At 44.1% G+C, this 16871-nt stretch overlaps 1 protein-coding gene across 4 annotated transcripts in view; it reads left to right on the forward strand.

The window, feature by feature from the left end:
* TEAD1 (TEA domain transcription factor 1) overlaps nt 1-16871 on the forward strand; it is a 146168-nt gene that overhangs the window by 100798 nt on the left and 28499 nt on the right. For 2 of the 4 annotated variants that reach the window (XM_088525823.1, XM_088525824.1), the window contains exons 2-4: nt 7328-7392; nt 10083-10145; nt 10234-10296. In XM_088525823.1, coding sequence (XP_088381949.1) covers nt 7328-7392; nt 10083-10145; nt 10234-10296 — 191 coding nt within the window. The remainder of the gene's footprint in view (nt 1-7327; nt 7393-10082; nt 10146-10233; nt 10297-16871) is intronic. The other 2 variants (XM_088525821.1, XM_088525822.1) reach the window with 1 other exon arrangement.

The following is a 16871-nucleotide window of genomic DNA, read 5'->3' on the forward strand; positions in this document are numbered from 1 at the left end:
ATTAATGCATTGATATTCAGAGAGGCCAAAGCCACTCTGGACCATTGTTCTCTCTCTTTGAGATATGTTCTGTCCATATTTTGAAAAACTCGGAAGAATAAAATTAATAAACATTGCTTATATGGAATATTTCCCAGTGAGAAGACGTGCCAAGCCGAATCCAATGCACTGCATTAGTGTCACTGCAGATTTTTGAAACAGATGTGTACATGGGTCTTTTGTTGTTATCTTCAAAACTGAGGCTGGGCTAAAACCCAAAAGGTTAAGATTTCAGCATTTATCATTCCCTGCTGCTATTAGGTCATTTCCCTTTTGCTGTATGAATTAGGTTGTGGTATTGCTTCACTCTGGGATCACTCTCGTTTCTTAATACAATGCACTGAAGTTCTTTTCTTGGGGGGCATCACTGTGATCCCGTTGTCACCACTCGCTCGCTAGCATCCACAAGGACTATCCCGACTGTTTTGTTTTGGGGCTCTTTTCTTGTCCCTGTCCTCCTGGGCAGCCCAGCTACAGTACACTCTGCCAGCAGTTAATTTGTGTAGAATAATACTTAGCAAGTGGCTTATTGTACTCGTGCGTATGTGTGTCCCCCATACGCACCGGGGCAGCCCTGGGCGCCAGCCCCGCGATCCGGCGCCGCTCCGAGCGGCTCCGCTGTGGAGCAAGTGAAAAAGCAGCTCGGGGCCTCTCTGCGCTGGGCAGCAGGAGATGCCCCTGCCGTCCTTAAAGCTGCCAAAACCCAGTGGTCTCATCCATTTCCCAAGTCTGGCTGTCTATCTAATACCCGCATCTTTAAGCACTGCATATGCTTATCCCACTGGTAATTAAAATAGCAAAAATGTGTGGGGTGGGGGATCAAGGGAATGTTTGCATTGGCTCATTTGGCAATTAAAAATACACAAGTGAAAAAGTTGCCATGAACTTGCCCAAAGGGCTATAATAAATAACATCCTGCATAACCAGTACGTAAAGTGTGCTCTACGGTTTTGAATGAAATAGCTGTGTTTGTTTTTGGGGTTGCTGGCTTTTTTTTTTTTTCAGATTCCTAACAGTTGGAATACAAATAGGCTTATGTTTCTATAATTGTGGTAAACACATTTGTAAAATCACTGTTTGATTAACTGTAAATATTACCGGTTCAGAGGTTAAACGTGTTGTTGAAGTCATTCAGGAAAATCCAGCAGAAGTGTAAATATGGCAGAAAAAGCGAAACAATATGGCAAAGGAATATTTGCTGACTTCAGAGTGCAGGATCAACACCAATATTTTTCCAGTGATGCTAAACCTCTTGTAACTGCTAAATTGGATTTGTAGCTGAATGAAGTATCAGCTGCTGTTGGACAAGCCCATAAAGGCCGGATGGCTGGCCTTTTGTAGGCAGGGCTTAGGGGACGATTGATATGTTTTAGCACTTTTGGGATTATTGTGATTAGGAGGAAGCCATTCTGAATGATAGAGAAAAGGGTGTAAAAAACACAGTCCACAGCTGGTAAGCAGCATGTGTTTGCTATAAGGAGAGGTCACGACTAGTTGATCCTGCTGATTCTGGCATTGATTGACAGTTAAGAAAACTTGATATTATGAAGCAGATTTTTTTTTAAATTACACTTCAGTTGGGTAAGGCCAAATATCTGCTCCAAACTGGGAACGCGTGCAGGTCGCAAGCTAAATGCTAAGTGGTCAGGGATGTAGCTGCACGTACGGTCACTAAAATAGTACCTAGAAATCAACATTTGCTTCAGATTCGTAAGCGTGCCGAGCAGGGCTTACAGAGTTAGTTTTGCTGTTTCCCTCGTTGCCTTTTTCGTGCTAGTTAGTCCCAACTAAAATGTGCCTTGTCATATGGTAGGAAATGTATGTGAAGTATGTGGAAATTTCATCTTTGCTGAGTTTGCTGACAGGGATGCCTCTGGTACAGCGAACGCATTTAGTTAGGAATAGTACACGTAAAGCAGATTTTACCATCGGAAAACAGTTTTATATTTATTAAGCATCTGCCTCAGGAAACATTTTGGCTATTTCATCTCCTCCCCTCTGCCCGCTTGGAAGCATAGCCTGTGCCACCGTCTGCTTTTTTTATTTTCATTTTTGGCCCCCTTTTTAAAAGCAACCCTCTGAAAGCTCGCGAGTGCCCATTTAAATAGTTGGATGTGTGACTGCCTTTAGCGGGGCTGCCCCTCTTTGAGGACGAGTGCGGAGCATACCACACAGGAAAGAGCCCCAGCTTGCCAGCTCCTGCTGCGCGTTTTTTCAAGCCTGTGAAAAGAATGAATTATTCAGCAGTAAGCATGCTTACAGCTGGCCATTTGGGAGCTTTGATGTGCGAATCAGGCGGTTGCATGAATGCCCTTATTGTCATGTTATGTGTACACAGTGTGTGAATTATTGAAAATAGTGAGGCCTGAGCCTCATCTGGTAGAGATTACAGTGCAGGCATGCTGGGTGAAGGGCTGTAATTGAAAATCCCCAGATGCTGTTTATTTGGCCTGCGCCACGTGACCTTGCGCGGAGCTTGTCTGAACAAAATGCTGCCCGTGCCGCCCGCCCCCCCGCGCCCAGCCCGCCACTCCAGCACCTGCCCCTCATATTTTTAAAAGCTCAAATTAGATTTGCCTATGCCGTTTAAATAGAGGATGCCTTACTTGGGGGTTTAAACTGCTTAGCCAGTTGTTGACTTGCAGAGCGCTTTTATCTACAAGAGGCTTTTTGTTAGCCAATTTGCCTTTAAGGCGTCTTCCGAAAGCGTCGCCGGCAAGTTTTAGGCAAGCCCGATACTCTGCCGACAAAATGGAGCGGCAAAACTTCCCAGCGGCCGCCCGGCTGCGCCGTGCCCGGCTCGGGAAGCGCCGGCAGCGACACTTCGCTGGGGGAGGAGGTTGAATGCGGCCTCTCTCCCAGTGAGGCCCTGCGGAGGGACCCCCGCGAGCCAGGGTGGCTCCTGGATCCGGCCGCACTCGGAGCGGGACAAAGAGCGAGCGGCGTTGTGGCTCGGGCTCCCAGTGCGGCCGTCTGGCTAGTGTTTGGCCCTCTGCGCGCATCAGCTCCTCTCGGCAGCCCCGAGCTGAGGCGCCGGGAAATAGAGGGTACCAAAACCAGGCTGAAACGCTTTGCCGGGGGGGGGAAAATACGGCCCTGCGTGTGCCTTGCAGGTAGTGATTCTGTTCTGCGAGGGGTTCAGCATGCAGGGCAGCGTCCAGACCTTGTGCTAAGCCTGGGAAATACCTTTGCCAGCCGTGGGCTCATGGAATTTGGAGAAATTCATAGTATCGTTATTTTGAAAAACAGAATTTCTCCGTAGTCACTACTTGATTGTTGTTGTTGTTGTTAAATATGGAAACTTTTTAAAATTAGCTGATTATTTTCAAATTACTAAATGGTTTAATGTCCCATGCTTATCTGTTTTTATCCCCTTCAGATGGTGCCTCTTCCTGGGGACTTTAATTCAGTGCTTTAATTCCTGTTACTGGCACTCTGAGCAAAGTCACCAGCCCACCACGCCGGCCTGCAGCCCCGCAGAGACGCTTCCCTGCGCCAGTGTTTGCTGGAGCTGGTTTGTTCAGGCTGGTGCTTCTTGGGGAGGGGTAGCAGGACTGAACCAGGCTTGGGAAAGCAGACAGAGGCCTTTGGCCCTGGGGCTGCCGGCATCCAGCAGCGCGAGCACAGGCCTGGCTTTGCGTAGGGCCGGCTTCTCACCCTGCCCAAGGCTCAGGTACCGAGTAAAGCCTCGCTGGTAAATCCCTGCACCGTTTCCTCCCTGAAGCTCCTTTTTAGATACTTTCTGGCACGGCTAAAAGAGATGTCCCTTTGCTTAAAATGCACCTTCCACAGTATCTGCCAAGGGAGAAATTTATTTTGTTATTTAACTCACGGTACAGAAGGGCATGACAGATAAAAGCCTGAATTTAAAAGAAACAAACAAAAAAAAGCCTATATAAAATATTTTCTGTGGTCTTTTTCTGATCCTTTCATGATCCCTAGAAGGATTCCTGTGCCATGAAGATGTTTTATCTGGCTGGGCGCATCCCCCAAACTCTCTCTTTGATACCTGAACCAAAACATTCAAAGTCGGAGACTGACAGAACTGATGACAAGAAGAAGGAGTTGAACATGTACAGTTCATAAACATGACCTCTTCTTTTCTGCCAGGCAATTTCCCAGATATATGTGTCAGGGAAAAAGAGTGAGGGTGTGTACATGGAAAAAATTTCCACAGCTGAGCTGCTCTTAGCGAAAAACAGATATGTTCATTGATGGCCTTTATTCACCCTGTGATTTCTAATGGCTGGTCTGAGCCATTAGAACCTTGCTTCAGGTTCTTCTCAGGCTCTAAAAGAAGGAAAGTATCTTTCTAGGATTATTCTGCCTTCCTTTCCTTAAAATTCTGTCTTTTTCTTAGTCCTCTGCAGAGATTTTATTTTCTGTTAGTTTCTATCAGAGCTGGAAAAGAGCAGCATCATCAAGTTGATAAACTTTACCTTGGGGAAGTCTATTTTTTGTTCATATTGGGTAATATGTAGATTTTTGTGTATGGCATCGTAGGGGTCTAAGAAAGACATTAGGGCTTTTCAGGTCATTCTGTAAGGTAGAGGCTATTTACTAAGCCCTGTATCTTCTGCTCTGGTTAAACCTGGTGCATATTTCTTTACTGGTTGAAAACATAATTGTTAGGAAAAAGTAAAGCTGTTGCCTCGGTCACTTTGCACAATTCCTCCTAGGGCTGCACTTGCTGTCTGTGAGCTCCGGCTACCCAACTTGGTGACTCTTCCCAAGCCAGGCTTCACCTGCAGTGAAGGTGAGCACTTCGCAACACCACCATCCAGCCAGTGATGCCCCTGCGGGCTAGATGGCGGCCGGAGAAATCCCTCCTTAGTCATGCCAGAGCGGAATGGGAGATCACTCGGCTCTAGAAATGATTCTGAGAAAATTTTTAAGTTATGGATCTGCTTACAAAGCTGTAAAGAAGGCCCTTCCCGTGAGGGAAGAACCATGTGTATTTAAAAAGTGAAGATGTTCTTGTCGCCTGCCATGCAGTGACTGTGTGAGTGGTTTCAACCCCAGCCTGTCTGTGTGGCGAGCTCTGAAACCTCCTGGATCCCAGCGTGCTCCTGTGTTTGCATTCCTGGTTGCCCCGACATTAAGGCTCCCTGCCTGCAGGCAGTGAAATGTGTCCTCCTGATTTTCTTTTTAACCACCTCCTTACTCCCTGCAAGCCTCATACTCACTGCAGGGACACTGAGGAGGCGTAATATACAACCCCAGGCAAATGTTTTTGGAAAACTCTTTCCCAAAGCCCCTGCAGCATGAGGTGCAGCCACCATGTGCTGTTCCCTTTTTCTTCTCATCGCCACGGCCTCTCCCTCATTTTTTATCCCCAGTCGCAGCCCTGTCACTATAAGGACGCTGCTGTTATTGCGCGAAGCTGCAGAAGGAAGGACAGCCACATAAATGAAAATTCCTTCTCCATAGAGGATCTTAGTACTCAGAATCAGTCTCATCCTAGGATATTTAAACAAAGGCAATGTCACTATTATATACTGCAAGTTGTCTGTAGTGAGCTATTGGTGCTAGAAGTGTGGCCCTTCCTGCTTTGGGAAGGATTTGTTGGTATAGCGGAAGCAATGTTTAAAGTCTCTCCAGTTTTCCTCTACCTTTTCTATTGAAAGTGAACTATTTGGATGATGATAAAGAGAGTTTGAGAATACAGAGATACAGAAAGTGCACGCTGCAGTAGTTTCACTCTGTGAATACAAAGCTTTTGTTCGCGGAAAACAGCAAGTACCTTCTTGGCACAGCGCACTGCAAAACTGCTGTCCAGCCTAATGACAAGGTCTGCGCGTGGCATTAGGTAACTAGCTGCGCCCTTTGCATGTGGAAACCCATCATTTATGTGTAGAAATGCTGGTGTTGGTGTCTGGCATAAGGTTCAGACCAAAACAAAAACGGAATCAGAGAAACTGTAGCTCTCCTCGGGATAACAGTGGTATTTCATATTCCGGTACTCATGTAGCAAACAAACTATCCGAGAGGAGGGAGCACTCCGCTGCTGGCAGTGAGACGTTTTATGCCAAGGGTGTAAAATAAGGTTCAGAGAGGAAGGCAGAAGGAAAAAGGAAACTGAAAGCCTAATTAAACTAATTGTGTTCAATGTTCTGCTTGTGAAAATAGTCTTGCTACCTAAAACTGCCCTGTCTCTCCGCCGCAGCATCAGACTGGTGGAGTTGGAGCCCCTGGCTGATGTAATAGCTTTCTGCACTCACCCACTTCAAAATAACTTGGTGGGTGACGAGGTATTTTCTTAACCTCTCCTCTAGTGCTACTGAATCCATTTTCTCATGTTTTACAGATGGGTTGCTTCTCCCCTGTGCTGAATGCAAATAAGCCCATAACTTCAGACTTGTTGAACAAGTATATTTAAGTTATTACAACTCACGGAGAAGAAACATACTATGTAGTGAAAATAAACAGGGTGCCACATAAAACTTTGTTATCTCCCATGTCAGCAAAATTTAGGAAAGAAATTATTTGGAAAGAAAATGTTTATATAAAGTAGCATAATGTGTGACTGAAGAAGAGTCAAATAGCCATTTTAGAAACTTGGAAATACTGCACATTTCCAAGAGAAATAGAGTTGTAACTAACAAACCGCCGCGTTTATCATTCCCTCCGCGGCAGGGAGCCCAGGCTCGCGATGTGACTACTCGTGTGCTTAAGCTAAGGATGTGATTAGTAAGGTGCGGAAGACCCAGAGTGCTTCCTGCTAAATCGGATAGGTTTTGTGGTCCTCCCTGTAAGATTCAAGCTCTGAGAAAAGCTGCGGTGCAGCTGTTGACTCTGGACAGTGCTGGGTTCAGCTCGTGCGGCTTCCCAAGGTGAGCTACCTTTCCAGTGGCTCTCTGCATGGACCTGCCTTGGAAACGTTGGCCTGGAGGGCAAACCCAGACCTGGTGTCACCTCCCTGCAGCCGTGGGGAGCCCTCTTAACCTTCCAGCCACTTTGCACCTTGGCCAGAACCGCCAGCTCGGGACCTGCCTCACTGCTGCTCTGCCCCACTCCAGCAATAGCTGCTGCCCCGCTGCCAGACTTGAACAGGGGAATATTTTAGCCATCTGTGCACAGCTCATGTGGCAGATACAATGTCTGTTAAGGAGGGAAAAGAGCAATATTGATGAATAATTAGAAGTACTGATGAATGGTTTGTAAAGTCAAATATGTGTAAAAAGAATGTCTCGTATGCGCAGAGCTTATATTTTTAAATGTCATGTTTTGGTGATACTTACAGATGTGGTGCTACTCATCACTTATCATAAATTTTTCTTTGTTTCAGGTAGGAATGAATTGATAGCAAGATACATCAAACTTAGAACAGGGAAGACACGGACCAGGAAGCAGGTAAAATAACCCAGTGGGGAAGTATGCATGTCAGTGAATGACAAAACATGGCATTTTTGGCTGCAGTGGCTGTCTTTGCTTCAGCTCTTTTGAGATGATATATTGACTTCACTGTTATGATTAAATATGTGCCTTTTAGAAAATATTTAAAAATGGGTTTTGTGTTGTACATCATTTCAGTGACAGTCTGAGATGCATTTTTATTAACCTGTGTGTACATGAAACTAGCATCCCCCTTATTTGAAAAAAAAAGTTAAATTCAAAGCAGAAAACAAAGTATTGTGCCTTATCTTTCTAGAAGGACTTTCTAGAAGGAATTATAATGTAATTATAATTTTGGCGTGGTGAATAATGAAACTTCTACATGTCCAGGCAATTTGCCTATATAATAAAGGTTATAATCCTTGGATATGAGAAGTAACAAGTATCTAGCAGGACAGATAATAATCATACTGTCAGCTCATGGATAGTTGCTGCAGGATGAAATAACAGAAATAAAAAATCCCCATAAGAGCCTTCAGGCTCCTAGTCTGTGACTATGGAAAGATTTCATTCTTCAAAGTGGCAGAATAAACCTCTAACCAGTCTTAAGTCTTTCTCCAGTGATTATTGCATGACCATTAACTTATCTCGTATGACTAAATCACTTAATTTATAATATCCATGGTGATCAGCAGTCCCACAGAAGACAAAATGTGTCTCGGTGTAGTTTGTTGTGGTGACTAAACTATTGCGCTGTTCCAAGTTGCTTTGCGAGGCTCAGAGCCCCTTGCTTTCTCTAACGTGACGTGCTCGGTGCCAGGTCTCCTCTTGGTGCGTGACAGAGGCGAGGCCTCGGCTTGCATGTGCCGCGGGTCTGGTGATGTGGAGAAAGGTGCTGATGAGATGGCACCAGCAAAGGTGGCCTGCTGCCAGCACTCATCTAAAAGCACTTTGAATTGGGTGATATTTTGCCCTGGGTGATGTCCTTTGTCTATTAGGAGGAAAACATATGTACAAGGGAAGAAAAATGAAGTCATGAGAAGGCAGAGAAACTGCAACACACAGAGAAGGAACAAACAAACGATTACCAAAGAAATCTAACACTAAAGAAGACCCAAGTTCTGCCCTGTTATGCTTAGATGAGCCCTGCTAGTTTGGGGTTACACTGGTGATCTTAAAATTGCATCTGGAGTCAAAATGCAGACTGTATGGGCTAGATCCTTGGCCAGTGTATGCTGGCAGAGACGCAATGAAATCAAGAGGGCTGCAATGACTTACATATGATGATGTTCTGGCTCTGTACGTGTGCCTCCATCTATGATGTGTCTAGTGATCACTGTGATGAGTGTTTAGAAAAGTTTGATTTTCCTCGCTTTAGAAATTCTACTGAGCAATTTAGCATTAGAGTTGTGCTCCTTCTGTAACCTTTAACACCACTAATAGCCCACTGAAGGTGTGTGAAAACCTGATCTACATGTTTGACTCTAAAATTACTGAGTAAGCCATAGTATAACCCTGAGTGAGCACAGGCTGCCTCCTGAGCTGCTTCTTGGAGGATTTCTGAAGGTGGCCTTCAGAGACGGTGCTCATTCATGTGTCACTATCTGCTTCCCACTGAAAATACAGGGTGTTCTGATACTACTGTCATGGAATAGGCTTTAAAAAGGGGGAAAGTAGAGCTTTGTCCCCCTTCCCCCCGCCCTTTTTTTTTCCATTTGTCTTATTTCCCAGACAGGAATTGTCCTAACTTGAATGTGCACAGCCCCTGGTACAGTGGCTGTAGGTCCAGTAAGAGATCCCTCTCCTTAGCAGCTTATACCACTGCGGGCTTTAAACACTGACATTGAGGTCTGCAGCCCTGTGCTGTGCTGAGCTGTGCAGTTTAAAGCCTCCTCATCCACCCTGTGAATTTTGATACATGGCGGAGGAAACAAGAAACAAATCAGGGCCCCAGGTCCTTCCCCGCACTGGCAACAATTTTGGCTAATAATATTGGTCCAGTGTGGAACTGGGTTTACCCAGGTTTCTTACTGCCATGTAATAGGTACTAATGATGAGCCAAACCTGGGCATTGCTCACACTGGACTTGGGATCTTGGTCCCCACCATCAGGAGTGTTTTATAGGTAAATTTGATGCTTCGCGTACAGAGAAAGCCAGCATAGGTTCTGCTTTGGAGACCTATATTGTGCCAATATTTTCCTGTTCATTCCACAGTTTAGAGGATTTGGGTCAAAACACAGCCAAAGGCCCCTGGTTAGAGCTGTAGAGCACAACAAATAAGGGATAAAATTAAACGATGCTGAGCGAAGTCACGAGTGGCAGAAACGATGCCCTGCAGCCCTGGGCTGGGCCTCGCTCGGGCAGGCGCCGCGGCACCCTCGGGCCGGGCAGGACGCGCGCGGTCTGCGCCCGCCGGAGCGGGGCCGGCCTCGCAGCACAGCGCCCACGCCGCTGCGTCCGGCTTTTCCTCCCGCAACCAAGTCCCTGCAGCGACGACCCGTACGGCCAAGCCTCGGTGCTAGGAGCGGGGTGTCTGCCTGGTCACGTGGTGTCTTTAACAGCAGAGCTTACTGAAGATGCAAATAACCTACCCCTGCGGAAAGAAAAGAAAAGAAAAAAAAAGTTATTTTTAAAAATAGATATTTTAAATTTGATTTGCTTTTTGTTTTTCTTTTGTTTGTTTTTTTTATAAACCTGAACAATGTAGGTGTCTAGTCACATACAGGTCTTAGCAAGAAAGAAAGTTCGAGAAATTCAAGCCGCCATTAAGGTACGTTTGGCTTGCCCAGTTGTAGGGGGCTTTTCATCTCCATGGTTACAGGCTTTTCCTTTGTTTCCTCCCTTCCCCTACCCTGCAGGTGTCTAGTCACATTCAGGTTCTTGCCAGAAGGAAATCTCGTGATTTTCATTCCAAGCTGAAGGTATGCGCTTTTCTGCTTTTGGGCTTGTGGTTGCTATGCATTTCACTTCCTGTTTTCCATGGTGATTGGTGAATGCCTGGTGCTGTGATTCTCGTAACCTAGTTTTCTTGCATGTGGTAGCTGTTTACATTTCTTTGTGTTTAATCTCTGATTTCTGCACTCACATCCACATTAAAAAGATTATTTTAACACTGTCCAAATGCAAAGTGAACGACTCTTTGTAACAGCTCAGCACCTAAACCTGATTTTTTTTAACCCATTAGTTTTTTTTAACAATTGAGTAGTGCATTTAAATATACAGGGGTTTTTATGCACTTGTAGAGGCACTTTTGCTTTTTCCAGAGGGCTAATTGAGGGAGTTCTTTTCTGCTCCAAATTTTTTTTTTTTTTTTTTTTGTCTGTGCTTTGGAAATACCATCAAGAATACTTAAAATAGATTGTTTATTGGAAGTGCTAGACAGCACAGTTTATCAAGATTGCTCTAACTATAAGGTGTTTCTAGAGTACAATCTTATACCACTTTAAGTGAAATTCTATTTTCAAGATTCCCTGAAAAATTATTTTTTAAAGTACAATATTGACATTTAATCTTTGGAGAGCCCCTGTCAGAATCCCCTTCAAGGAATATTAGGTATGTCTGCTTAATCTGACTTGATGAATTGTACAGGTCCCCATTTTCCCTGTTTTCCATAAACTATATTCTAAGGCTAAAAAGAAACTCTTGGAAACGTTTATAGGGGTTTCTTGGTTTGCTTGCCTTTTCACATTTTCCAGTGTAGAGCTTGGGACTCTTTTTGTTTTGCTTTTATATTACTTGAAAGTGGGAGAAGAGGGAGCTTTACCATTTTTGTTGCTGATTTTTATTTTTAAAGAAAAAGCAAAGGAACTTGCAAATCTTTTACTTCCCTCCTTTTTTTTTCTCCTTTTTTGTTGATTTTTTTTTCCTCAGATGAGAACAAATCATGTTTTTGTTCTAGCTGAAAAGCAAAATGTTTCAGAAAGTAATTTCACAATACTAAGTGGTGAGCTCTGTGGATCTTACCACAATCCTGGAACTGCAACATATAAATAACAGCCCGGCTTTATAACAGGCTTTCTTGACAGAAGCATTTGGTTTTCAGTCCGCAGTGGGCAGCATGCTGGCAAGCTTGTATGGCTGTTGGTGGCTGGCTTTTTAGCTGCACTGGCTGAGCAGTTGGGGTTCGTAAAGAACAACTAAGACAACTTAAACATACTGCTTTTTAACCGAGGGTGCAATAATACAGAGATATGTGGCATTTTAAGCTTAAATTGTCAATCCTTGATGCCTAAAATTAAGTATGAAAAATAGAAGGCCCTACTTTCGGAGGTGCTCAGCACCAGCAGATCTCAGGGATTTTACAGGAATGACGAGTGCTTAGGGCCACAAAAATCAGGAAACGTATTTAGATGTCAAAATACAGACCTAGGAACCTACAAAAATATTGGCTTTAATATTCTAAAACATTTCCCATTCTGAAATAACTTTTCCAAACAACTTCAAACTATGAAGACACTCTTTAAAACAACAAAAAAATCTTTATTACTGCACCTGCTGTCTGATTTTTATTGAAGCTTTCCAAAGAAGAAAGAAGCTAACTAAACCCTGGTGATACTTAAGTCCTCCAGCCAAAGTAATATTTGCAGTAAACAGAGATCCAACTTTTTTTATTATTATTATTTTTAAAGCATTGCCTGAAGAAGGAGAGATCTGTTAGGACAAAGAAATATTTTGTCAGGGTTTCTGAACTTCCTGCCCTTTCACATCCATCAGCAGGTTGCAGCAGACACTTTCTTCAGCCCTCAGAGAGGGCACACGAGGATGGAGAGCCTCTGCAAAAAGGGAAGTTTACCAGGCCCTGCATTTGCCACGAGCCTGCACTCAAGGCGGCCCGTTCCATCCTGCTCTCCCACCTCTCTGCAGGGATCGCAGGCAGCAAAAGCTGCCTGCACTTTTCCCAGCCACCTCGAGCGGTGCTGGCAGGCAGCCCTGTGCCTGCCCTATCTTGAGTGTCTTGAGCTGTGACACGATCGCACCTCTTCTGTGGGACCCTGGCCTCAGGAAGGCCTGAAAATTTGCAGAGGATCCAGCGAGGCTCTCCCCATCACTCATGGGCTTCTTGTCCCACTTGTTCTAAAGGCTCGAGATCCTGTGGCTTGACCTGTGTGCTCTTTGCACAGATCCCATCCAGAGCATTTGCAACAAACATCCGGTGTTTGTTCTCCCCAGGTGGAAGAGACTAAGTGTTGACGAGAGCAGTTGCTGTAAGGATGCTGGCTTTATGAGGAAGGGAGCTTTTACTTCATGTGCCTGATTGAGGGGCCGGCCGTGTTTACCAGCTTGCAAGTGGGAGGAACCACTAGTTTTGAACCTGAGAAGGAATCTCATCCCCCTAGGCAATTTTTTAGCGGCATTGCCAGTAATTCTCTTCTTATTCCTCTTATTGAACCATCCATATTTTCCGGTATACTTCGAAAACTGCTCGAGGAAACATTGCTGATTTGAAATGAAGACAGGTCAAATTTATTTTATCATCCAGGAATGGCCATTGTTCCGGCGGGGCCCGTGCTAGCAGCAGTCTGCAAAGGCCCATTGATCTCCGGGAAGATTATGCACTCTGCTTCTCCTTCTTGAGCAGGTGCTGCCTGCATTTTGCCATGAAGGGATAATGGCTTTCAGCTTCGTTTCTCCAGATTAGCGTTCAGGAACAGGTGGAAACTGCCCGTGAGCATCTGAAGTAACAAAGACTGCCTGGCTCGCTGCGCTGCACCCCGCTTCGTGCAGCAATCCTGCGTCCTCTTGGCCAGTCTCACAGCTTCGCCCATGACCTGGTACTTGCAATTACTTTGTGAAACGTGTTTGGTGGCATTATTACTTAAAATAACACATGCCTCCAATGTCAAGTTTCTTAATTACCGCATGAGAGGAAAGCACACTATGGAAGACGTCCAAAGATCCTTCTTGCCAGTCCCTAATTACGAGTTCAGCAAGGTCAGACCTGAGGCAGTCCCGTCTCCTGCTGCTGCAGAAGGATTCCCTCAGCGCTCCTCCTGCCCGCGCAGGCAGGTTGTTACAGCGACGCGGCCTGCGGCTTCGGTGTGGAGGTGCCCTCCTCCCGCCGGGACATCCCCTCACACGAGTGGTGGTCTTGGTATCCTGAGTTCTTGACCTTTCAGGGTGCAGCTGGTCTGTCTCATTGACCTCTGCTCCTGATTTCTGTACCTTGACACAGGATATAACCAGTAACTTTTGCTCCTGAGACACCTTGTCGGTTTATTTCGACCCCGGAGCCTTTGCTGCTGAACCGAGCGCCCAGCGCTCCCACTGAGGAATCCAAGGCATTCACTCTCTTGTTTATCTTCTGCAAAAATCCAAACGGATGGAAAAGCTTCAGAGCTGTCCTTATCCAAGGCACTGTTACAGTATTGCTGAAGCTTACCTAATAGACTAAATTCTTAGCCACTTGCTGTCAACTCTTGTTCGTACCACAGAGTTTCTTTCCTTCAATAGCAAATACCAGAAATCCCTTAAGTTGATGAATCCTTAGCCCACTAGAAAGAGAATTTTGACCTGTGATTGCTGTCACTGCAGTTCAGGAGCACAGCCCTTCCGGGTATGCTAAACCTTTTCATTCCTTTTGCTACAGAAAAGCACTTTTTAGAGATTTGTCTTGTCTGAGATGATTAATTTTTTTCTGAAGTTAGAGAAATTCCTTCTCATGAAAGAGTTAAGAGAGGTCGGAATAAAGGAGTTCTTAAAGAAGGATCTGAGGGGCACTTCTCTTCATGACATTTCCTCTCACTCAGAGACTGGAGGAGGGAAAGCAGAATTTTTATGTTCTAATGTTGTTTTTTCCACCTCAAATATACAAGTCCATAACATCAGGTTGCAGCATTTCCCACCTTTGCACTGGCAGGGAGCCAAAATCATCTCTATTTCTTCTTGAAAAAGATGCATTGGAAGTTGTGCCTAAACAGAGAGTCAAGAGTCTTCACAGCAAGATATATATCTGTTATATATCTTAGACTTTCATTTTGGATATTTTTTTTGTAGTGCAAGATTAATTAGAGACAAAAAGAAACATTAAAATGCCTACAGTTCACATGTATTACATATTTTAAAATCCATTATTCTACCTTCTGCATTGAAGGATAAAAAGAAAATATTGTTGTCAATTATAGAATGCTAAAGATAGCTCTATACTTTTTAAATGAACAATGATAAAAGCCTTGAAAAATTCCCTTTGATGTGAATGGAGTCTTCAGCATTTTGAAATACAATAAGATGGATTAATTGCTACTCATTAGGCAGCAAGTTGGGACAGCTTTGAATGCGCATTCTCTTCTTGGCATTAGCTATTGCCTGGCTGAAATAGCCAGCTTTTGTATTTACTCCTGTCTTCTCTAATAATAAGCAAATTGGAGATCAGGGCTAGAAACACTGAAGTGCTCTCTATCTTTTGTCCAGAACAATTGTATATTTTCATGATTTGTTTATCTTTTTTGAGCTACAGCTAATTATTGCAAAGGTTATTTGAATCAATACAAGATCTGAGCAGAAATAACATCTGCAAAATTGCTTATTAGGAAACTATTTTGTGTTAGTGTTACTGTAATTTTGTGAGCAAATTGTTGTTTCCTCTCCTATGTCATTTTTTTTTCTTACAAGAAAAGTTTTGTATTTGAAATATTGGTACAGGTTTTATGCTTTCTTGAATTAATATTGTATTTTGATGTACTTAATTTTCTCATACTGTCTTAGACTTTCTTCCCCAAAGTCATAGATAATGTGGTATTCAAAGCCCCATTTACCATTGTAGGATAACAGTTTTTTTTTTTTTTTTTCTGTAGAACTAGTTTGAACTGATTGAATTATTCTAATGTTTATGTTGGATTAAAAGAAAGTCAAGCACAAATCTTTTTGTGCTTGGGATGTAGAAGTCTTGTTTCACATGGGGCTTTTATGTTATGGCTAGTAAGATTTATAATTGGATGACACTGGGGATTTTTTCATATCTAATTTAACTGTGTGTATTATATTCCAAAATTAATGGGCAAAAAGTGAAACTCAAGGGCCTGATTCATTAAAAGTTACATCCTTGTTTAGAGCTTGCCTGTTATGGGCACCAAATGTTTGCTGCTGCAGTCCAACGTAGTCAGCTAGAACATGGAAGAGATCCCGGTCTGCATTTCAGTGGTGACGTTTTTGAGACCTTTGCCACCTTTCCAGCCTCCCAGTCCCGCCCAGCACTGCTGCTACTGACATACCAAAGAGCGGGAGACTTTCATAACGAGAGAGGAAGAGAGTAGTTCAGAAGTGAAGTCTATTACTTAGTGCAGCATCATTCCTGGGCGGCAGCAATCCCGTGAGAGCTCGTAAATTCAGGAGGGTCAAGGCAGACCGGTGCCAGATGGGACGTATCCAGGGAATACCTAAAGCTGCGGCAGGAGTTAATGATTCGGTAGGAGATGCTGCTCCCGCAGGCTCCCGCTGCGTGGGGCACTGCGGCTCCGCCTGCTCTGGGCCGGGTTTTCAGTTTACTTGCGTGAGTATAAACCTCACTGAGCTGAAAGGATTTATTCCAGATTTACAGCAGTGTGAGTGAGTGCAAAAACAAACCTTTTATGTCTTGGACAAGATAGAAAATCAAAGTCTTAACTATTTGTAGTCGTTAAAAATCCCACAATGTTCCCGTTCGGAGTGGGGGTGTTAACCCACTTGTCCTGGCCAAATTCCAACCTGGGTAATTACTGTAATCTGCCTGTTTAAATTACCCCTGCCGTTTTAATTGGATATATTACTTCTCTTGCTGCCTAACCTGTGATGTAATCCCATTGTGTGGTGCTAATCGGGGACCGAGCTGCATCCCAGGAGTGGCTCTGCTGCAGCAATAGGTGGAGGATTCCCTCCGTGTCACATGCACTCTCCCCTAGAGCTTTAAAAATGACATACATACATACACTATATATATATACACACACACACATATATATATATAAATTGGCAGACAAGGTCATGTTTCAATTTAAATAAACAACTTTTAAGTGTGTTTTTCTCATTTCTTTCTGAAGACTGGCATGTCTGCCTGATTATACAAGTACAGGCCACCAGCTTGCAGCTCTCCAGAACTTTCTTGGAGCTAAAAATGCTTTGTACCGATGGACATCAAGACCACTTACATGTCTGTATTTGATTTCTTTTGTGTTTGAATGGGAAATTACAGTAATTTTGAAAAAACAAAAAAGCACTATTTTTCTAACTGTGGTTCCTAACCTACAAAAGGTGGAACTTGCCCTGATAGACCCAGAGCCTGCTGAGGTGTAGTGGAGCTGGCAGATTTGTGACTTACTGAGAAACATTAGAGGAGTCCCTGAAATTCCTCGAGACTCTAGCCCAGTCCCAAGGGCTGCATCTTGGAGCTGCTGTCCTGTTTTTGCCGTCTCTTCGTCCTCTTAGGAACGTCCAAGAGGATGAGATGAATGGCCACACGAAATGCAGGACACTCTAGGGCAAAAGGCAACTAGTGGCATGAGGGCACCCCTTCTTGTCTTCTGAA

This window comes from Tinamus guttatus, unplaced genomic scaffold (genome assembly GCF_059628265.1).
Source record: "Tinamus guttatus ecotype Peru unplaced genomic scaffold, ASM5962826v1 Tinamus_guttatus_pri_ptg000240l, whole genome shotgun sequence".
NCBI lineage: Eukaryota > Metazoa > Chordata > Aves > Tinamiformes > Tinamidae > Tinamus > Tinamus guttatus.